The sequence below is a fragment of the Octopus bimaculoides genome, chromosome 4, assembly GCF_046866305.1.
Source record: "Octopus bimaculoides isolate indiv1 chromosome 4, ASM4686630v1, whole genome shotgun sequence".
Lineage (NCBI taxonomy): Eukaryota > Metazoa > Mollusca > Cephalopoda > Octopoda > Octopodidae > Octopus > Octopus bimaculoides.
The window spans coordinates 92,923,960-92,948,264 of record NC_142931.1 but is presented as its reverse complement, the minus strand read 5'-3'; the positions used below and the strand labels follow the sequence as shown (position 1 = coordinate 92,948,264).

At 34.3% G+C, this 24,305-nt stretch overlaps 1 protein-coding gene across 2 annotated transcripts in view; it reads right to left on the bottom strand.

The window, feature by feature from the left end:
• Positions 1 to 20,374, bottom strand: part of LOC106879866 (matrilin-1) — a 109,048-nt gene extending 88,674 nt beyond the window's left edge. The window contains exon 1 of one of the 2 annotated variants that reach the window (XM_014929584.3): positions 19,659 to 20,374. In XM_014929584.3, coding sequence (XP_014785070.1) covers positions 19,659 to 19,715 — 57 coding nt within the window. In that variant the 5' untranslated portion in view covers positions 19,716 to 20,374. Of the gene's footprint in view, positions 1 to 19,278; positions 19,367 to 19,658 lie in introns of those variants that run through there. The other variant, XM_089351007.1, reaches the window with a different exon arrangement.
• Between the last annotated feature and the right edge of the window lie 3,931 nt (positions 20,375 to 24,305).

The window sequence follows — 24,305 nt, the reverse complement described above, 5'->3', positions numbered from 1 at the left end:
GACCTTTTCCTTTTCTTGGTTCAATTTCCACCGATCAACCTTTTTAAGGTTGCAAATAATATCGCTATCGTTCTCTTGTAGTCTTGCCTTTATTCTGCCGTAGATTTCCTTTTGTTCATCTGTCATGTCACCATTAGTTTTATCGTCTTCTTTCAGATCATCTATTTATCTCTCATCAAATAAGCTACCACTGCTCCGTTCCTGCGCTAATAACAATCTAGCAGTTGTAGATTATTATTATTATTATTATTATTATTATTATTATTATTATTATTATTATTATTACTATTATTGTTGTTGTTGTTGTTGTTGTTGTTGTTGTTATTATTATTATTATTATTATTATTATTATTATTATTATTATTATTATTATTATGATCATCATAAGGTTGCGGGCTGGCAGAATCGTTAGCACGCCGAAAGAAGTGCTAGACGGCATTTCGTTCACCTTTACGTTCGAGGTAAAATTCCGCCGAGGTCGACGTTGCCTTTCAACATTTTGGGGTCAATAAATTAAGTACCAGTGAAACACTTGGGTTCATATGGTCGACTAGCCCCCTCCCCCACAATTTCAAGCCTTGTGCCTATAGTTTAACGAATTATTATTATTATTAGTAGTATTATTATTATTATTATTATTATTATTATTATTATTATTATTATTATTATTATTATTATTATCAAGGCGGAATCGTTATTGTGCGAGGCATAATGCTGAGCAGTATTTCGTCTGTCTTTACGTTCTGAGTTCAAATTTCACCGAGGTCGACTTTGCTTTTCGGAGTCGATAAATTAAGTACCGGTGAAACACTGGGGCCGATTTAATCGACTAGTTCCCTCTCCCAAATTTTCAGGCTTTGTGCCTTTAGAAGGGATTATTTTTATCATTATTATTCTGGTTTGTCTCAGATTCGGCCTTATTCCTGGTAGAGATTATGTGGATAGCGGGTTACTACCTGTAATCTTAGGTATCCACGAGTTTTCGGCAGTCTTACAAGTGCTTAGGATCCTCCTGATAATCCTTGCTCTCCCTAAGAGACAAACTTTCTACAGGAGCTCTACCGGGTATTCCATTTCGATCTCCCTCAGCCATTTGTCTATATCTTGGCTTACTGATCTCAGCGCCCAAATTATGATAGGCATGACCTTTAATGTTCGCATATTATTATTATTATTGGCAGAGTCGTTAACACGCCGGTCAAAATGCTTCATGGTATTTCGTCCGTCTTTACGTTCTGAGTTCAAATTCCGCCGAGGTCGACTTTGCCTTCCATCCTGTCGGGGTCGATGAATTAAGTACCAGTCGAGTACTGGAGTCGATGTAATCGACTATTACCCTCCCCGAAAATTTCAGGCTTTCTACCTATAGAATAAACTGTTGCTATTATTATTATTATTATTATTTTATGTTTGACTTTTGTTTTGCATTTGTACAAGTTGGATCCAAGTCTCACCCAGAGACCTCAAGAGATAACAAATTAGAAGTTCATGTAGGTGTTATGCCTAGGGTACCATATATTTGGATTTGTACATAGTGTTGTTCTAGAGAATGTTTAAGAATCCATAAGAAAATTGTGTTTGTTTGTTTTTGTTTTTGTGTGTTTGTTGTGTGTGTTTGTTTGTTTGTTTGTTTGTTTGTTATTATTATTATTATTATTATTATTATTATTATTATTATTATTATTATTATTATTATTATTATCATTATTATTATTATTATTGCTATGTGAGTTTCCACACCTTTTGTGCGCTATTTCGTCTATTTCACGATTTTTTTTATCCCTACTTTACTAAATACAACTTTTGTGCCGCTGATAAGATTGAAATTTGTATTTGATGCAGTTATTAGAACAATATTTATCGAAGCTAATGTTAGTTTTTCCTCATCAGTTTGGCTTCCTCATAAGTGTTTCCAATTAGATTTTTTAATCTCATTAAATTAAATATCTGAATACAAGACGATGCTGATTGCTGTTGTGTAAGCTGTGGGGAGAATAACGTCTCTCTTTTTACAACGACACTCTCGGCTCAATGACATACGGGATTCTGGGACATCGGTGTTTTAACAGAATTCCGTGCGACTGTAAGCCAAGTGTGTTGGACACTAACGTCGTAGAAGAGAGAAGCTGTTCTCCCATGACGTACACTACTTTAACCACTTTATTTTGCGTTTGAACTTGCCCAGATGTAAGAAAAATAAATACGAGAATAATCTTTCTATATCTTGCTGTACACGGCACAAATAACGATTTTTCAAAAGACCGTATCGTTTTTCAGAAATAGGATACGTGTCATTTCCACTTTGCGTGGTTAGTGAATAGAAATTACATCAATTGTACTACCATCAACTTCGTAACGAAATACTCTCCCTGCCATTAAAAACTCGATTGGGGTTCTTCTCTTCACAGAAAAGAACACTCTTAAGATAGAGAGACTACTCTGTTGATCTAAATCCAGCTACAATAAAATCTCGTAGACACGCAATGCATCTAGGGACGAAAACTAAGCTCAAATGTGATAAGGACGCTGAGGAGGCTTTAATTCGGTCTGAGATGTTAAAAGCCTTAAATAGGGGAGCTATTAATCAGGCTTACTCGTGTATTCCAGGTAACATGGACCTCTGGAAAAGCAAAAAGCAACGACAATCCGAGAATATTAATCCCAATTTTTTAAAGGTCGTCAAGAGAAAGCAAGAGCTCTAATTATAGGTGAAACACTTTGTTGAACCTCTCCAGGAAAGACTACGCCAGATGTCTGGAAAAGGAATGTAGGGACATTGTCGAACCAAGTTAGCTGAAGAACCGTGTGGATTTTGTACTGGAGGCAGCAAATGTTCAATCTATGGCAAATCATCGAGAAATCGGGTGAATATTGTCAACTGGTGTATGCTTGCTTAGTAGACCACGGAAAGGCATATGGACGCGTGCTGCAGGATATAATGTGGAAGGTTTTTTGCGGGAGTATGAAATCAGTGGGTAATTTCTAGTTACCGTGAAGTTCCTATACGAGTAACCAAATATTTGAGCTTGGGTAAATTGTGCAAAGTCGAAGCTTTTCAACCTAGATGTTGGTCTTCGTCAGAGAGATGCAAAGTATCACTTCTCAAAGGAAAAGTGACAAAATGAACTGGATTGAGAAGCACATACGTAATGGCAGTGGCATCAAGATCGGTGGGTATATAATTGGTCGATTGATATATGCAGACGAATTGGTGATACTTGGTATGTACTAAATGAGTTCGCTTATAAGAATAAGTGTTGCGAAGATTGAGACATTGGTTCTCAAGAAGTTACTGAAAATAGTTTCTCATTATCATTACCATACTCATTGGAAGTCTTAAGTTCATCAAAATAATTTAATGAAACACTCGCTTTTTGTTAGTTTTCTTTGTTTTGTTTTGTTTGTTAGTGTTTTTTTATAGAGGTGTACTCTGCTAAAACACTTAGATGTAGATGTAATTGGCTGCTGAGTTTTCAGCATCAGGAAGTTAAGGTGCAAAGTCTTTAATCTTGTTTTCTGACTTTCAGTTGCTAAGAGAACTTATTAAGGTTATTTCTGAATAATCTTATAACTATAATGATAAAACGTAATACAATTCATCTCTTATAAAGTAATTTATAAGTAAATATTGAAATATTGAAATGTGTTTCTGATGGACTGTAATATGCAAAAATATGTATTACATATTAGATTGGAATGAAATGAATCCAAGAGCCTTACATTTTCTGCATATTTACAAGTTGACGTATTGTACAAATATCAAAGACATCAGAGAAGGCATGAGATAAAATTTCAATTCATTTGTTTGAAAACAAACGCACTGGGACACACAAAAGGAACAACTGTCAATACACTCTGAACATATCTACTATATGTACATAACTTTTTTTTTTTAGTTTGCATATTTATATTTATAAAAAAATATAAGGCGAGACATTTCAATTAAAACTTCGAAAACTTTATTTTTCATTTCAATGCATATTTCTTGATTTTAAGATATCATGTTTGTTACGAGCAATACATTCTGTTCAAAATAATCGTTTAGAACTAGCTTCAAAACGAAAAAGATGTGTAAATGAACACAAAGAGTAAAATGTAAGCCACTAACACTTAGTAATTATTTAGATATACTATATCTATTTTGATTTTACAAGAAGAATTTAAAAGTCTAACATCATTTATAAGCTGTTGAAGTCAACAACTTACTGCATAAAATGTAGACTTACTATAAAGTAGGTCATTGCAATTTTACTTCAAAAAGTGATGCGTTAGTATATCTTATTTCCTAAAACATATGTCCAGCTCTTGAACATAATTAAGCAGAAGAATTTCAGTTAAGAAGGATGAAAATAGAGCATCAGAATACAGAATTAGTAATACAATACACAGCATAATGTATATTTTCAAGGAAACAGTTGCATGAGTAAAATATTTGAAGATAATTTTTCATCCTTAATTCTGCCACTAAAATATAACCAAGATGCTTGTCACGGGTGTCGTTGTGGTACATACGTCAGCATACACTGTTCCAAAGAGATGTATACGAAACAATCTTCAACTTCTAAGCTACAATAGCGAGATGGCGTAGGCTTTTCATAAAGTCAATCACCTAAATAGCAATAGTTTTTATGAGGATTTTTTCTGAATCTTATTAAACACGGTATGTATCAGGATATCATGCTGATATGCACTGAAATTGTGTAGCTTTCAAATGTTCATAGATTTATAGAGATATGGTAAATACAACTGGTTAGTTAACTGACATTGGAAAATATTTGGTATTGTTCACGCTTTGCATTCTACCTAATCTACGCATATTGATCAACAGGAATTTTGACCACTTGCAAAGTTTGTAAATCTGACGGGTTCAGTGAATAACCGGCATTCACTCCGTCGGTTACGAAGACCAGGGTTCCAGTTGATCGGATCAGCTGAACAGCCTTTTCAAGAAATTAAAGTGCAAGTGGTTGAACACTCCATAGACACACATACTATTAACATAGTTCTCAGAGAGATTCAGCGTTACACAGAATATGACAAGGCTGGCCCTTTGAATTACAGGTACTATTCATTTTGCCAGCTGAGTAGACTGGAGCAATATAAAATAATGCACCTTCACACCAGTGGATATCACTGGGAATAAAGAACATGTTGTTTATCCTGTGTATAGCATTTCTATATCAGAGATCTATTTTAAAACAATAGATTTTTTATATTTGCGTTTCATATGTGAAAATGAGCTTCTCAATATTTGGATGCAGTAGACAGTAGTAGTAGTAGTAGTAGTAGTAGTAGTAGTAGTAGTAGTAGTAGTAATTTCAAATTTTGGTACAAGTTCGGCATTTTCAAAGGATGTAGGTTTGTTGAATACAACGACGCCGTACGAGATTGGTACTTTCTTTTATCGATTCCTAAAAAATGAAAGGCAAATTCGACCTTAGAAGAATATGAACTCAGAACTTAAAGACCAGAAGAAATACCACGAGAATTTTGTTCCACGCGCTAACGATTCTGCTAGCTCACCGCCAGTAAGAATATTTACAGAGAGAATACTGGGTGAACATCTAGAATTGACCTTTAAGGGACGACAGTATTACTGAAAGTATCTATAGCAAGATTGGCTTCAGACAACATTCTCGATCCTAATCCCAAAGGTTACTGTCCAGTTAAGGTATGTGAACTAAAACATAAGGGAACAAAAACTCGCATTGGTGAAAATTACGGTCAAAGCTGTAAATCTTTTCATAGTTTAATCATAGAGGAAGGGTAGTACGCTGATGTTTCAGTATGAATTTTCAAAAACTTAAACTTTGAAAAGTGTAAGCTGCAACGTTTGGGAACCAATGATTGAGGGCTACATATTTTGATGTATCCTTCATTTCTTCAGATGGCAGGTCATGATTTGAAGTGTATTTATCTACTAATTGTAACTGTGTAAAAGTAATATATTGATCTCCTGTCACTGCCATGTCAATTATAAGGCACTCCTGCGTGTTCCTCCTAAAGGCTACTTCATCCGGCCTCCGGTGTCTAACACCCTGTCTGTCTGTCTGTCTGTCGGTCTGTCTGTCTAGAAATCAAAGTCCCGTAGTATGTTTGCCTTCCTGATTCCATCCATTAGCTTTTCCGTTGTATGCTGGCACCAAGCGGCCATTTCCTCATAACTCTGAACTGATTAGGAAGCGATGCATTTTTTATGAGAAACTGACTGATTGGTTGCCAGCCCGGAACAAAATAGTGATTAGATGTGCGAAGCAATGACGGGAAATAAACAGATTTAAGAGCAGTTCAAATATGTTTGAGGGATTTTAAAATCTATGACGGGTTTTCATTGCAGTTTGTCCTGGAGAAATGTGTAAGAGTACATAGACAGCTCAGTGCATTCTCTCTTTGACTAATGGCTGCATTTCGAACTCTTTAGTTCTCTTCAGCTCCAGATACCAAGTGAAGTAACTCTGAACTTACTTGGAAGCAAAACTTCCTTTATCGGCAATCAGTCAATATTATTTGCTGTTTCCGTATTCCATTTTCTTTCGTCTTCTCGACGCTTTGTTTCTTTGTACTCTTCTGTCTCCACGCAAGCAGTTGTCCTGACTCTACCAAATATTCTCATCTGAACCAGCAGGGGATCTATGGCACTCTTAATATACCACGTGCAAGCTATTTTCTTCTGTACATATGCAACTTTCACAGTGGATTAGCCCTCGCATACTTTTGTGCTTGGTTAAATATAGCCTGTCAACAGGATCCTTGGTTGGAATACTCGGTGCATTTTGAGTAGTTTTCTCGATTTCTGGTCGAGCCTCTGTAACTTCTATTCTCTCCAATTGAGAATACCTATATTATACTTCAATGATGCAATCGCTTGTGTATTAATTGTTTTAATTGTTTTTGAGTGCAACACGAGTCTAACTTTGCAGTGATACTCTTGCGTAAAGTTTTTCTTCATTTCTTCTTCCATCACTTCATTCACTTCCAATATGCTCAGTTTTTTTTTACCCAGCATCATTAATCATTTTCATGATTTCCCCTGATAGTAGTTCTATACCTTCATATCTGTTGGCTTGCCCTCTCGTCAGGAATATTTCACATTTTCTTGTAGATCAAATTTCATTTTGATGTCCTTGCTAAAGCAACGATCTGCGCATACTAAAGAAGACTTGAGCTTTATCCTTACCTTGCAGCTCGCGATCATACATGAATAATAAATAGTTGGTCTTTGGCTGCTTTTCTTTAAAATCGTATTCAGTTGTTACTTTTCTCAGTAACAATCTTGATGGAATCATATATAAAACAAATTGTAAAGAAAACACATTCTCCTTGAAAATTCTTTTCTTGATTCTTAAGTTTCAAGGTTCTGTCCATTAGATGTGAACTCAGTCTTCTAACTTTCCATGTTCTTTTCGCAAAAAACTCTTGAATGATCCATGAATATGGTATCATGTCATAAGCCTTGTGGTAATTTATCTAGGCCATCGCTAATATTGTCACCTTTCGTTTACTATCTTCCCATTGTGTCTGTTAGTAAATGGTATTTAGTTCCTTGCAATTCCGTTTACAGTCCTTCACCTCAACAAGGATAATTTTGTTATCATCAAGAAATGTATATATTTCATCAGCGATTCTTCCTGTGAACAGCTTCCACATCAGTGTGAGACATAATATGGATCATTAATTAACCACAGTATTCCATTTTTTAAGCATCCTTTAAATGTCGTATTGTTCATCCGGTAATTACCGTCACAGGAATCTCTTCATTTCCGCTGATAAGTGCATTAAGCTCTTCTGCTATTCTTTTATGGCAGCTTGACAGCTTCTGTATCTAATACTCTTGAACACTTCCAGGTTCAGCTGCTTTCTAATTGCTTATCTTCTTGTAGACAAGAAACATTCCTCGAGTAGGTTTAGCATTAGAAATATGCACCACGAGTCCACATGAGAGGTTATCGCTAGGTAAATAACGCAGAGAGCTATAATAAATCTAACAAGTTTAACAAAATTAAATTTCTGTAGTATGAATAGGCACATAACCACGGAGTTTAAAACAGTAATAACATAAAAGATACTCAAAAATTGAATAATAAAGTTGAATCCAACTGCCACGACTTGAAATTGTTCCCTTTAAGGTAGCTGCTTGTCACTCAAGGAGATCTACAGGTAGTGTCATTACATCAACAGATACTTGTTATTATATAGGATCTACATTGAGTTCTTTTAAACACCACTTTAATATACACACACATGGCTGTGGCAATAAAAATTACGTAATTCGACTAGACTTGCTAATTACATTTTTAAGCTTAATTCTTCGAATACTAAGGATGAACTAATTTAAGACATCATAGCAACAGATCCTTCTTACAGCATTAGTAGGAAAGAATATGAACTACGGTCTACTAAATCGCTGCTACTTCACCTTTAAAAAAAAAGAAAGTTTTTTTTTATTCTACTGTAAACATAGAATTCTGAAGTTTAAATTTTACGAAAGAATTCTGTAGAGATTAGGTAAATAATAGTAGAGTCTACGCTCTCAAGAGATTCAAATTTCGATACTAATAAATATAGTGAGCAAGATACAACTCTACGATACATATATAAAGACTTTTCGAATGACTGTCGAATAGCATTACCTTATCCTCTTCATAAAAATGATTCATGTACAATTTAATCATTATTATTGTGGTTGTTGTTGTTATTATTATTATTATTATTATTATTATTATTATTATTATTATTATTGAGTGAGAGAGCAGTGCATGCCATCAAAGGGACACTGGGGTAAACTATACCAAGTCCAGAGTACCCATCATGACTACCCGTTTGATAAGGGTACACCAGGCACATACATCACAACCATATGAGCGCGACATGGTGATCTCATATCAAGATAAACAGCGCATGACCGTGCTCAAAAGGTCCCTAAATAAGGGTTGTTTGAGGATGATGAACGAAACACCCACATTTCCAAACGTGAATTATCCAAACTCCAAAGAATTCCTCTCAGCGTATGGCTATTATTATTATTTTAGTAGTAGTAGTAGTAGTAGTAGTAGTAGTAGTAGTAGTAGTAGTAGTAGTAGTAGTAGTAGTAGTAGAATTTAATCTCACGAACTAGACTGATATATGAACAAGAATACTTGTCATATCTTAAAACCAAATGACTAAGTTTTTTAATTTCATTTTCCAACCTGACTCGATAACCATCGAGAAACTTGCAGCTTGATTTCTTGTTTAGAATCGGGATTGCGTGTGTATACTTGTAGAGTATGTGAAGATAAATATCAACTGTCCATGTAAATATACGTGCGCGCGCGTATGTGTGCGTGCGTGCGTGCGCGTGTGTGTGTTTGTGTGTGTGTGTGTATTTGAACTTATACGGCCTTTCGTATATGTGTATGATTATACGTATGTAAATGTATATATACATACGGAAGGATGTTGATAGATAAAATATTATGTTTGTGCGTATATGTGTGCTTCTCTGTGAGTGCGTGCTCGAGCGTGTATGCGTAAGTGTATGTATATGTTCAACCTGTTTTCCCTAATTAATATACCACCGTATCTTACAACACCCACCTTCAAAACCATTTCCCATGGTTAACTTAGTGATCTCTTTGAACTATAATAGTTTGAATAGTTGACTTTCTTTTACTCTGAGATATAAAGACTACTTTTCCTTTTTTATTTCATTAATAATGTAAAACTACACATTTCTTTTCTTAATTGCTATAGAAAGAATTTTCTGTGAAGATTGCATACAGTCGTATTTTCACTGTCAACCAACTTATGTTGTTATACAATACATAAATTAATTACATGAGTTTTTTGAAAATCTGGCATTTCTACCCCTATTATGTAATCGCTCACGTAACAATTATCGCACACTACAGAATTTGCTACTGAAACACGCATACGATTAATAAAAACACTTACACAAACGCTCCCGTTTTCTTTTGATATCGAATGTACGCTCTATGAATTTTTCAAGCATATATGATACCAAACTAAAGTCGAAGAACGTTCAATATTTGATTGAAATGTGAGTGTACAAGGAATAACATGGAATTCTAAACATTGGTTAACTATTGTGCTATTTCAAACCAAATAACACTATTCAAATATACACACAAAAATAAAAACCCTTTATTTGAATTTGAATCTTTACTTTATTTCATTTCTATTTCATTTTTAATTTTATTTTTATTCTTATTTTTACTTTTATATTTATTATTTTTTATCTTACCCACATATATTTCTATTTATATTATATATTTTTCATTTCATTTTTATTTTCATTTTATTTCATTTATTTTTAAATTAATTTTTATTTATTTTATGATATTTATTACCGCTTATTATTACTTATATTATTCTATAATATTTATTACCTCTCATTATTATTATTATTATTATTATTATTATTATTATTATTATTATTATTATTATTATTATTATTTATGATATTTATTACCTATTATTATTATTTTTATTATTTTACTTATGTCTGTTTAACTTACCATAGTCTGAATATTGTTATAATTTTTATTTTTATTAATTTTTATTAATAAATTATTATTTACGTTTACTTATTTTATTGTTATTTTCATATGTGCATATTACATATTTTAATATTTCATTTCATTATATTTTAAGAAAAATATTAACGCACACGCACTCACATGCAAATAATTAAACATACTTTCATCTACTTAGACTGTTTGAATATCTCAACCGATCAACATGTAGCTTCCTTAATGTCCTTTCGCCCTAATGATATTTCATTCAAAATCTTCAAAATACAAACTTATTTTGTCATATGCATTTTGTAATTCGTGTTGAGTGTGAATTGAAACAATTGTAGCGAATGTTAATACATTAATTTTATCCATTAAATCTCTCCATTTTCTTACTTTATATATATATATATATATATATATATATATATATATATATATATATATATATATACATACATACATACATACATATATATATATATATATATATATATATATATATATATATATATATATATATATATATATATATACATACATACATACATACATATATATATATATATATATATATATATATATATATATATATATATGCACACACGCACATTTATACAAGCGTATAAATCAATCAAGTAATTTAGGAAGGTACCATGTCCAAAGACTAGAGTGATAACATCATAGTAAACTGTTACAAATGTTCATGTGTACATATAGATATATATACGTATAAATCTATATATATATGCATGAGTGTCTGTGAGAGAGAGAGAGAGAGAGAGAGAGAGAGACGTTAAGCTTAAGGCACCAGAGGTCGGATTTACTCGAAATTTTGCTTAAATAAAAATACAAATGCCGTTTTCTAATAAAGCATCTATCCATCAATCGACAAAAAACATGGTAAAATCTAACTGTTCTGCGTCTTTTGCAATATTGCTGTTTAGCTTCCTTTGCAGAAAAAATGTTAATTATTTTGTTAATATTTTTGACAAAATTAATTTAGGCATGTCCCCATTCACTTTAGGCTACTGAAAGAGCTCTCACCAGAGCAGGATTTAGTAGAAGTTACAATCAATTTCTCTGGAGACTAGCATTATGCCATGAATAGTTGTAAATAGTTTTAGTAACATCAGCCGCAATTGGGCATGGCCCGTGAAGAACTTCTGTTTTCTACCTATAGGAGAACCAGATAAACATTACAATGAGATGCAACAAACATCTAACAGTATGTCTTGGTCATTACCATTAAATCACGATTCCATTTCATTATGATTTCAATCAAGTTAACATAACTGATATACATGTGATGGGCAGTCTTTGGTAGGTTGGTCTTGTGGGACTTCCGTTGCTGGTTCACTAAACAAGGCTTACAACCGTCGAGATATGTTTTCTCTGAGATTCTTGCTTCATTCAGTGGTGATCGTGTTTCTTGGATAATTTATTTGAGAGCTTCACTTAATTTTGGGAGATCTTTGAAAATGCTTTTAAAGCTTTGTTTATTTTTATAGTTAACTAGAGTTTCCTTGACTGCAGGAGCTGCACTTTTTTCGTCTGGAGATATTTGGTCATGCTCTTTTTGTTCGAGGTATAACCGATCCTATTAAGTCAAAAGCGTACATGGCATTTAAAAATATACTGTCAGTTTTTCTCATAGAAAAGGGAAACACTTTGGCCCTAAGATGTAAACGCTTCAGAAAGTTACAACAGCTGATATCGAAAATTTCATGTAAGCTACTGCAATCCTCAGTGTAACTTCCTTAAGCCAAGATAAATTTGAAATAATTAAAACATAAATTTCAAGTAGTTAAGCAGCGGTTTTTAATGCCTTTTACGGCGGAACTTTAAAGAGATATGAAAATATCTAGCTATTCTTTTCATATAAAGAAAAGTGAAGTAGCTAAACTATCTTAGCTTTCCTAATAAAAGCTGTGTTTATTTATCATTTAATCATGCCATTAACTAGCGCGCAATATCCAAATCAGTCTAGCTATTATAGCCAGGTTATGGTTTGTTGATTTAATTTCATTCGTTTTTTTTTCTATCAATTCGCTCCGCAGACAGAAAGATGAGAGGGTACTCGGTCTCTAATGCACCACATGTCCTGTCAGGAGAATCTCTCTTATGATTTTATATACGAAGAGATTATCTTAGATTTTCTAAGAATGGTGTATTGAACACGTTTATCAAAAATTTAGTAGACACCTAAGGCGGAGAGCTGGCAGCATCGTTAGCACGCCGGGCAAAATTCTTAGCGGCATTTCGTCCGTCTTTACGTTCTGAGCTCAAATTCCGTCGAGGTCGACTTTGCCTTTCATCCTTTCGAGGTTGATAAAGTAAGTACCTGTTGAGTACTAGGTTCGATGTAATCGACTTTAACCCTTCCCGAAATTGCCGACCTTGTGCCAAAATTTGAAATCAGTATTTAGTATACGTGCAAACACAGCACAAACATACACGCGCGCGCGCACACACACACACACACACACACACACACACACACACACACACACACACACATATATATATATATATATATATATATATATATATATATATATATATATATATATATATATTTATATATATATATATATAAAAACAATATATGAGAATATGCATATATATGTACATGTATGTATATACGTTCATCCACATGTACATATAGATACATAACTGGGTACATGACGTGGCAAAAGAACAAGGACAAAAATGGTAAACAAGGTGCAACAAACAAGCAGGCCACACAGAAACATCCCCTTCATCAGCTGCCACCATTAAAACTCCGGCGTTTCGAAGAATTAAGGCAGTACACCTCGTTAAAATAGTTCTTCCCACGAACACAAATTAAATTGTTTTCGTGGAGGGTAGTGGCGGACGAAAAACAAGACAGGAAAACGAAACAGTGAAATAAACAAATAAAAAGGCTGTACAGCCAGACGTGAAGTGTGTATGTATTGAACTCTGTGAAGCACGTACAGGAGGGGCAAAAGAAGTACGTGCGAGCTTGGTGATTCCAAGAACGAAAAGAAATAGCAGCCGCACACACGTGACCAAGGCTGTGTGAAGAGAAAGAGTAGCAGAGGGAAAAGGAGGGGAGGAAGTAGAATAAAAGTGAGCAACGAGAGGTAGAGAGAGAGAGATATATAGTAGTAGTAACGGTGAGAGGCGAAGGACGAGTAACAAGAGAGAGAGAGAGAGAGAGAGAGAGAGAGAGAGAGAGAGAGAGAGAGAGAGAGAGAGAGAGAGAGAAGTAGTGACAGGTAGAGGCGAAGAACAGTAGAGGGAAGAATGAGAGGGGGAGATAGAAATAGAGAGAGTCGCGTTAGAAAAATAGTTAAAAAACTTACTGTATAAAGGTAACGCGTGCGTTCTGTCGTGATACAAACAATATATGAGTATATGCCTATATATGTACATGTATGTATATACGTTCATCCACATATACATATACATATAGATACATAACTGGGTACATGACGTGGCAAAAGAACAAGGACAAAAATGGTAAACAAGGTGCAACAAACGAACAGGCCACACAGAAACATCCTCTTCATCAGCTGCCACCATTAAAACTCCGGCGTTTCGAAGAATTAAGGCAGTACGCATCGTTAAAATGGTTCTTCCCACGAACACAAATTAAATTGTTTTCGTGGAGGGTAGTGGCGGACGAAAAACAAGACAGGAAAACGAAACATATGATGGGCTTCTTTCAGTTTCCATCAACCAAATCCACCCATAAGGCTTTGATCGGCCCAAGGTTATAGTAGAAGACACCTGTCCAAGGTGCTACACAGCAGGACGGAACCCGGAACCATGTGCTGAGAAGCAAACGTTTTATTACACAGCCACGTTTGCGCTTGTATATATATATATATAAACTTACTTGGAAATGGATGCGTGGTGTTCAATTAAATAATATATAATACACACACACACACACACATGCATATATGGGTACAGGACGTCACCGACGGTTCAAACAGCAAGAAAAACATAAACAAAAAATGAAGAACAGGTCAAGTAAACACAGAGAATGGACCCTTCATCAGTTGTCGGCTGTCTATCTACTCCCCATTTTGAGTATTCAATGACAGTTGCTCCCATGAATTCTAAAATAAAATTTAGGATTTATGGAAGGTCAAAATTGGGAACAAAAACATGACAGTGAAGACATACAAGGAAACCGAACGAAAACAAACATGGAGGATCGTTAGAACAGAACGAGAGGAAAATATTGAACGCTGTGAGAAATATTTTTTTCAAAAGAGCCTCTATGTTTGTTTTCGTTCGGCTTCCTTGTATGTCTCCACTGTCACTATCTGAACATGTACCACTCGGAACATGTACCACTCTCGGTACATGTTCTGTATGTTCACCACCTGATCCTGGCAGAAATCTTTCTCGTCTAAGAAAAACCAAAGTATGTTGGTTTGGAGGAGATGCTTGATTTTGTTCAAAGACTTCGTAGGGTGGTCTTCTCTCCTCTCCTTGATGGCTTGAGATAAAAATTGGCCCTTTCTCATCTTGCATGAGGAATACCGAATGTCTTCATGCTTGATAAGAAACTCAGACATTCCCATGTCCCTGGCGATGGACCTGTTTGACTTGGAGGGATCGTTGTCAATCATGGCCTGGATCTCACCAACAAATTCATGAGTTTTTTTTTTATCAGGACGATCAGAGTGAGTTTTCCGAGCTGCCGTACCTTCGTAATCACCATTAGACCCATCCAACTCTTTTCGAATCCTCTGCACTCTCCTCAGATTGACACCCAAACACTATGAAATGTTCGTATTAGAGCTTCCGGTGCAAATGCCAAGCAGTACAGCTTGTCGTTTCCAAATTTCTGGCAGAGTGAATTGCATCACGGTGCTGTTTTTCTAGCAGACTGTGCCTACTATACTGTGTAGTCGACAAAATCAAAACAAACAATGAGCATGCGCGAAATAAAAATGGTGACAGTTTACCCATCGCACCCTGTATATATACGAGGAGGTACCCAAAAGTAACCAGAAATGTTCTCTGTGGGACAAACTCTTTGTAGTTCAGACTTTCGCCGCAAGAAGCCACTTGATGCGACCCTCAACCATCAGTCTGCCAACCGGCGTCTTCACGTTGCGTCCTACTGCCACATGGTGCGTCTTTGTTTTGCAGTGCTTCTTCCCTGTTCGTCGATTTTTACGATGGGTGAAACGAAAGAACAGTGTGCTTTCGTGAAATTCCGTTTTCTGCTGAGAAAACGGCGGCCGAAACAGTTGTCATGCTTCAAACAGCTTACAAGGACGCTGCCATGAACAAAATACAATCTTACGAGTGGTTTCCACGCTTTAGGAATGGTCACTTGTCGCTTCAAGACCAATTTTATTCAGGTCGACCGTTGATCTCCTGAACGAATGAAAACATGAAAATTCATGAACTGATATTGGAGCACCGTCACTGAACAACTGACGAACTTGTTGATATGACTGGCGTTTCTTGAAACTCCTTCCAACGAATTCTGAGCGAGGAATTGCGAATGAAAAGAGATGCAGCAAAATTTGTGCTTGGATTGCTTACGGAATATCTAAAGCAGTCACGACTGAATGCATGTCACGAACTGAAAGAACAGCTGGAAATTGATCCGGATCATTTTTCGAAGGTCATCCCTGGTGACGAAAGCTGATGCTATGGAATTTGCAGATGTGAAAGAGGTGAAGAAAAAAACAATGGAGGCGTTAAGAGAATCACTCCGCAAAAGATCCAGCACTGCTTCAAATAGTGGAAAACGCGCCTAGACCGATGCATTGCTTCAAATGGAGAATACTTTGAAGGCGATAAAAGTGTAAATGTAAAACTAAGAGAATAAAATAATATTGCAAAATACGGTTTCTTTTGGGTACCCCCTCGTGTATATATGTATATATATGTGTATGTGCGTGTGTGCGTGTGTGGAAGGTTGAAAAGGAACACACGAGTTGATATATATGGAAAAAAAAGTCAAGGTAGAAAATGCTAAAATGATTTTATAAAAAGCATTTCAGTACTGGTTTCAGTCATTGAGACTTTTTCAACCGTAAGTATGGAAAACAATTAAATTTTGGAAAAATTAAAAGAATATTTGCATAGTATTCAAATACTCTTGTGGGTTCGAGAGACAGAAATAGGTAGAAACAAGGAAAATACCCCTTGTATTTGAATACTATGCAAATATTGTTTTAAAAAACTTTTCTTTCAATTTTTCCAAAATTTAATTGTTTTCCAATGGCTGAAACCGGTACTGATATGTTTTTTATAAAATTATTTTAGCAGTTTCTACCTTGACTTTTTTCCCATATATATATATATATATATATATATATATATATATATATATATATATGTATATATATATATATATATATATATATATATATATATATATATATATATATATATATATATATATATATATATGTATGTATGTATGTATGTATATATATATATATATATATATATATATATATATATATATATATATATATATATATATATATATAGAGAGAGAGAGAGAGAGAGAGAGAGAGAGAGAGAGAGAGAGAGAGAGATAGATTATATAAATGGCAAGGGAACAAGCTATTATGTAATGAAGTTCATTAACTTACAGCTGATTCTGCTATAAAATGGAATGCACTCATAATATGCGGTTCCTCACATGTACAATCTGCATTAACGTACATATTCTACCTAAATTTTCCGTATGCATATAAATAGTTGTATACACATATATACAGAAAATTATCAAAAATTTACCTATTTCTGTGAGTATATTTTATGCGTCTATCAAGTTGAATAGACCGGTGCAATAAGAAGGTGAGTGGCCTGCTCGAGGACATTATCGGTATGCACTAGTGTGTGTATGTGTGTTTGTGTTTGTACAAGCGAGCGGGTGCGCGTATTTGCAAATGTAAATTAGAGGGAAACACATAAGCATATATTTCTAATAAAATGTTTATACTTTAGTTTGTTAGTCATTTTTTTTCCAGATAATATTCATTTCCTGTCCTGATTTATCAAAAAATACCAACTCCATGCACGCACACACACACACACACACACACACACACATATATACGAATGTGTGTGTACATATACACATACATATAAACTGCAAATGTGGTCGCCTGGAATGCGATAGATATAGCTATTGAGTCCCGTGGGAGGGCCTATACTTAAATGTCTCATCTAATATTGTGTGTATGTATGTGTGAGCAGTGTGTCTCTGTGTATGTGTACGTATGCATATGTATATTTATTATATATGTATTTATCTGTGTATGTGTATATATATATACACACACACACACGCACATTTTTGTGCCCCTATGTGAATATTGGTATATGCTCTTTGTGTATATGTGAATACATATATTCACACACACACACATACACACATACATGTATGTATGTGTGTATGTATACATACATACATGTATATATATATATATACGTACATACGTGTACATACATACATACATACATACATATATCTAAATATATGTATATATATTCACATGCAAAACGCATACACACAAACAGATACATACCTAAATGAAACATTTGATTTCTGACATTCGTTAATACGTTCTATTTTTAGCCGTCAGGAAGTTTTACACATCATCATCATCATCGTCGTCATCGTTATCAAATTTCTGATGTAATCATTTTTCGTTGTAATCATTATTGTCAACAACACAGCGTTTAATCAGAAACTTCACGGCGTAGACAGTTTGTCTATCCCTACTTAGCCTGTACCACATTTTAATGGGTCGTACCGCACAGTAGTAGAGGATCTAGTAGTAGTAAGAGGAGGAGAATGAAGACAGAAGTATTACATATGCTGTGGATATGGTATATTTTGATATTAGGGTTTCAATTTACTCATGTAAACGCAAAATTTTCAATTAGAAGTCCCGACAATTGTATCATCACTGCAATAAGTTGGAACGCGATGAAGTAACTGATAAAAGTTATTTTTAAATAGGCGATTTATATTGATAGATAATGATTTCTTTTGTCTGATGTTAGATGTTGGGCAAATTTTTACGGGAAAAATTATAAGCGATTAAGTCTACCACAGAATATTACTGGTATTTATTATAGAAACCCAGATTGGTGGCAAAGTCGATTCGAGTTGGGGTTGCACAGAGAGCGTAGAGGAAAGAAAACTTGGCACCTCCCTATCGCGGTCATTCAGCTTAGAGTTATAAAGAACTATAACTAATTGCGATATGGAATCAATAACATGATATTGATGACAACATTAATTGATGCAGCAAATGAACTCTGTACATAAATTGCTGAAATGAACAGCTAACATTATAATTTTTATAAAGCGTATGCAAAAATTTTATGAAACATATACAAAAATGGAAATATGCGATATACGTGCATTTTCTAAAAAGGATCAAAAGAATAAGGAAGCTTTGTACGCATCGAACAATGTAAGATCACGAGGGTCTGTAATTAGTTTAACAAGAATATTGATCTGTTTTGACCAGACACAAACGCCAACTCTTTCAGGAAAGAGGAAAATGGAAATTAATTACGTGCAAATTTTTCAAGAAGTATATTTTCCGCACATATGAAGTGAAATTGTTACAACAGAGAATCGAAACTGCGTCGTTGACTGAATTAACTGAAAACCGTTCCTATAACTCTCACAAGCAAAGCAACAGTTACACTTATACATTAAATTCGTTTATACAATGTTTATACAGATTGACCTGTTTATTTACAAACTTACATGAAAACTATATCTTCTTTTTGACAGGCCACCGAAAATTTTTCGTGTATATTTTTATCCAAGAAGCGAGTGCATTCTTTTCGCTCGTTTTGTTTGTTAAAACATTCTCGTCTGAATTGAGATTAGCTTCGAAAACTCAATGACAAATGCTATAAGCATCTATATATCTGTCTTTATCTTGTCTGTCTAATCTATCTGTCTGTCTTTTTCTCCCTCTTTCTCTTCTCTCTTCTTCTCTCCTTCGCTCTCTCTCTCTCTCTCTCTCTCTCTCTCTCTCTCTCTCTCTCTCTCTCTCTCTCTCTCTCTCTCTCTCTCTCTCTCTCTCTCTCTCTCTCTTTCTCTCTCACTCACTAATTAAAACTAATACAACAGATACTTACCACCAGTGACACAAATGTTAATATCCAACAATAGATTAGTGTTCTTTTCTGTGCCATATTTTCCGACTTCGAATATGGTGGAGGAAAAGGAAAAAAGAGCAACTATCAGAGCTTGGGAGTTTTTCAGTTATATGTAAAAAAGAAAAACTACTAAAACTAGAATCTGTTTCTGCTGTTCTTGCTACTATGTTTAAGATGTTGAATTTAATACTTAGTATGTGTAAAACAACTTTTGTATCACTGATGTTTATTGTCAGGTTAACTCATACAAATAGTAAACTACGTCACCTTGCTTTGTATTACTTATTAAAACGTGGGAAAGGTTTAGCTGTTGTTGTTGTTGTTGTGTTTATTGTGAATTTTTAGTGAGCAACAATAATTTCAACAATCAGTCAGTCTGTCGGTGAATGTTTAGTGATAAGAGCCGTTTTGCCACCCACCCCTTCTCTTTGCCAACTACTTTGTCGGTCTATCCACCCACTGTTGACTTTTTATGAGCTGAATGGGTGTCAGTCAAGAAGCTATTGATAGGAGGAATTCATTCTTATCCTGATCTTTCTTTTCTTCCTTATACTTTCCACCTACACGAGCGGAAAACACGTTTCTCTAATAGCATGTACTTGTTTTCAATTTCTAGCCGCTGCAGGTAGATATTTGTATTAAAGAATGAATAAGAATAAAGTTTCAGAAAACATTGATAGGTTGCTGGACTTTACAACCACAATTTTTTTAATGCAATATAAATACATAAATACATAATGTAATAAATACATAATGTAATAAATACATAATGTAATAAATACATAATGTAATTCTATTTCCCAAAGAAAAAGAGGAAAAGAAAAGTAAGGAAAAAATGTTGGTATTTGCACAGAGTTTGATTTCTGCGCATTCCTGAGAGTAGTCAAATGTATTAAATGTCATTTGGAAAGTTCAATTTTCTCCAAAGAAAGTTATATGATTCTCTTGCAGACTTCTAATTCTATCTAGCTTAATATGAGTCTTTCATTCTGTTGATGTATATAAGTGAAATTGTCATTTTCAAGACAGGTTACTTCTCTTTGATATGTTAGAAAGGCTGCCTCTTTTTCTCACCTCCTCTTACCATTTTGAACAACTGTAAAATTCTGTTGTTAATTTAAACCAAGTCAGCCTTATGATCAAAGGCGTTAAAGCCTTGGTCATTTCATTTTTTTTTTTTTTAAGCGGTGTCCATCCAGGACCAGATTATATGTGCATCAATGTTTAAGACTGAAGGATGTAATTTCGCTGCTATTTCTAGTAGTTTGGTCAATCCTGTAAAGATTAGCTCAAAGTTGCTTTCTGCCGAATTAAGCAGTCGAAAGTCTCCTATGGAAGACTTTAGACCATATTCAACAGACGAGTCAATGAGGTCGATGGATCAGCATATATCCGTAAAATCTTTGAAGTTCCAACCCTACAGTCTTCCTAGGTACATTTTAAACGATTGGTTGATCACGGTACGAATGTTTTCTTCAGTCATAGCTAAACAAAAACAACAATAACACCGGCAGCATCATTAAACAGCCATTAACAATTTGATACATCGCTATGTCATATGAATGGTATAAGATTTAGTGTTTAGAAAAATTTTCGTAATATGATGCCTCATCTGTGGCAAATAGGGGACTCCACTTTTTTTCATTTCTATTAAGTTTTCTCCTTTTCTGTACAATTGCTAATGTTGTCATCATTGCTGTTACTGCTAGCATACCGTGAACTCACAGAGACTATTGCTAATATTGTTACTATTTGGGAGAAGTGCTCCTAAATGGAGAACATTTCAGCCTTTGGTTCTTTACTAATAGCGTGAAGTCTTATTTCATAGATAATTATTAGTACTATATCTGCTGTTACCAGTTAATTTTCTCCTTTTTCATAGCTGATTGCCCTAATTTTCTTAAAACATTGTATGAGGATCATTAATTTCCAGTAATCAAAACCTAATCCGTTTCGGCAAGATGATATCTATTTTATAATTGTAATTGTCTGTGTGGGTGTGTACAACTTAGGATTGCTGAATTAATGCTGATGTCACAGTGAGAAGAGGGAGAGACAGACAATTCTAGAGAGATAAAGCAAAGGAGAAGACAAAAAGTGACACAGGAGAGACAGTATAACAGTGAGATAGAAAAAATGCAGAAACAGAAAAGCTGCAGAAAGAATAAAATAAGCAATTGCTGCATCCCTCCACACACACACACACAGGTCAAACTATATGTTATTATAGAACAGGTACATTAAAATAATGTATTCATTTTAAAAAATAGACGTTGATATACAGTCTAAGCCGATAACAAGATAATGGGTATTGTAACGTATACACACATATACGTATATACACGTATTCATGTATACATGCACACACATACACATGAACATACACATGCATATACACACATGCTCACATACACATACATAAATTCTTTGGTACTTCTAATACTGTATACATTCAACAGCGGCAATAGATATTGGAAATAGAATATATTTGAAGTAATTTACAAATTTCTATTGATTTCTTTTTATGTTATGTATTTGTTTCTAGAGCATATGTATTTATTATATTCGTGAAAGGTGTGAGCACAACGTAAGGTCTTTTGCTTTAGTAATTATATTTACTCCTTTATTCATTTACACATTTTTTAAAAAGTTAACTTGAACAATCTTATGAAGATTTATGCAACATTCTCGGACAACATTCTCGGACAACATTCTCGGACAAACAATAAATCTTTTTTACAAAGAATTTCTCAGAAACTTAAAGGAATTCAAACGTATGTATATACGTGATTATCAATGTTCCATGTTGTCGTCCACTGTTTTGCACCTAGGTAGCTTAAGCTTTTCGAAGGGATAATGTCACTTGACTTTTTCTGATTGCATGAACCCGGGTAATGTCAGGTGCTGCTAACGGCTTTAAATACCGCCCCACTTCTGTCACACGTACACACACATACGCACACATTCATATATACATGTATGTATGTATGTATGTATGTATGTATGTATGTATGCCCCAAAACTTGTAAGACAATATCTGCACTTAAAAGACATATGGTAGTTCACAAAAACATTCCTTCAGAATCAGATTCCAAAGGGCAAAGATATAGAAGAAACTTGAATATCTCTCACTTGTGTTTTAAACCCTGTCAGTCAGCAGCTGGTCTTAAAAGTCATCTGAGGGCTCTTCTATGGAGTTATTGTGCTGTGTGATGGGGTGTGGTGTGTGTTGATGGGACGGCTATCATCTGTCAAAATGATGCAATCATATATATATATAAATATATATATATATATATATATATATATATATATATACACACACACATATATACATATATATGTGTGTGTACATCATATATATATATATAAATATATATATATATTTATACACATATATATATATATTATTAATATTCAGATTGAATCTTGCTTGCTTGCAATGTTACTCAGCCAAACAGGCGCAAAATGTTTGTGAAGATGTTAGGCTTTTTCAGCGTAAAAATGCCCAAAACGGTTCATAATAGGAAAATTCTCCGAAAATAATCTTTATCCTGAAAGGAAAGAAACTCTTATCTTTCGATTAGACACAGTGACTTAACGAATAAATACATTTCGTTCTTTACAATAAACTAGCTGACCCCGTGCCGCCAAAAATGACAGCTAATTGTAGTATTTTATACATAGATAAGGTATATAATAATCACACATACAAACAATCACATACTTCCCTTGTACATGCACATATACTCACACATATATACACATATACTCACACAGAGTTGAAACGCTATTTGATATTTCTTTTCAGCGTTGAATGTTCATTCACACATAAAAACATTCACATTTTGCCATCATCTCTTCCTTTCTCAATCATCTATCACCCCTTCCACCTTATACATCTATCACCCCTTCCTTTCCCATTCATATGTTGTAACGGAGAAAAACACAAGAGTATAGTTATTATAGTAGAAAGAACGTTTCTATTTTCTCTTTTGCTAAACACATTTTAATCATTTAGAAATATCTTTTAAGTGAATGTGATTTCAAAACAGTAAGTTGTTTGTACAGTAAGTATTTCTAATTTAGCTTTCTTTAAACAGACAATATTTTAATGTTTTTTTTTATTATTTTCAAGTGAATACCATTAAAAAATTTATTTGCACATTTGAAAAATATTTTAAAGTGAAAATTACTTTTAAAAAACGGTAAATATTTCGTAAAAGATCTGTTCGTAACCTCGATGTGAAATAGTTTTTATCCAGAGGTTTTTTCGAGTACATTCAATGTGTCTCAGCGCTGCAAAGATTTGGCTGCTATTTCTAGCACGCCCTGCGGCTAAGTAACAGCTATTTGTGATAAAGGGCCCGAAATACCTGTTACGTGGTAGAAGGGTGTGCATGGAATAACAGCCAAATGTTTCTTTTGGGGAGAAAGAAGCCGTTTACGCATGATTTCGATGTCACGTTCGTTGAAAGTATGCGAAATAACCAGGAAAAGTAGGAACGAAACCCAAGAAACAAAACTCCGTTGGTGGGAAACTCAGAGTTTCCCGTTGACCCAACGGGTCACGGGTAGTCTAGTATAGATAGATAGATAGATAGATAGATAGATAGATAGATAGAT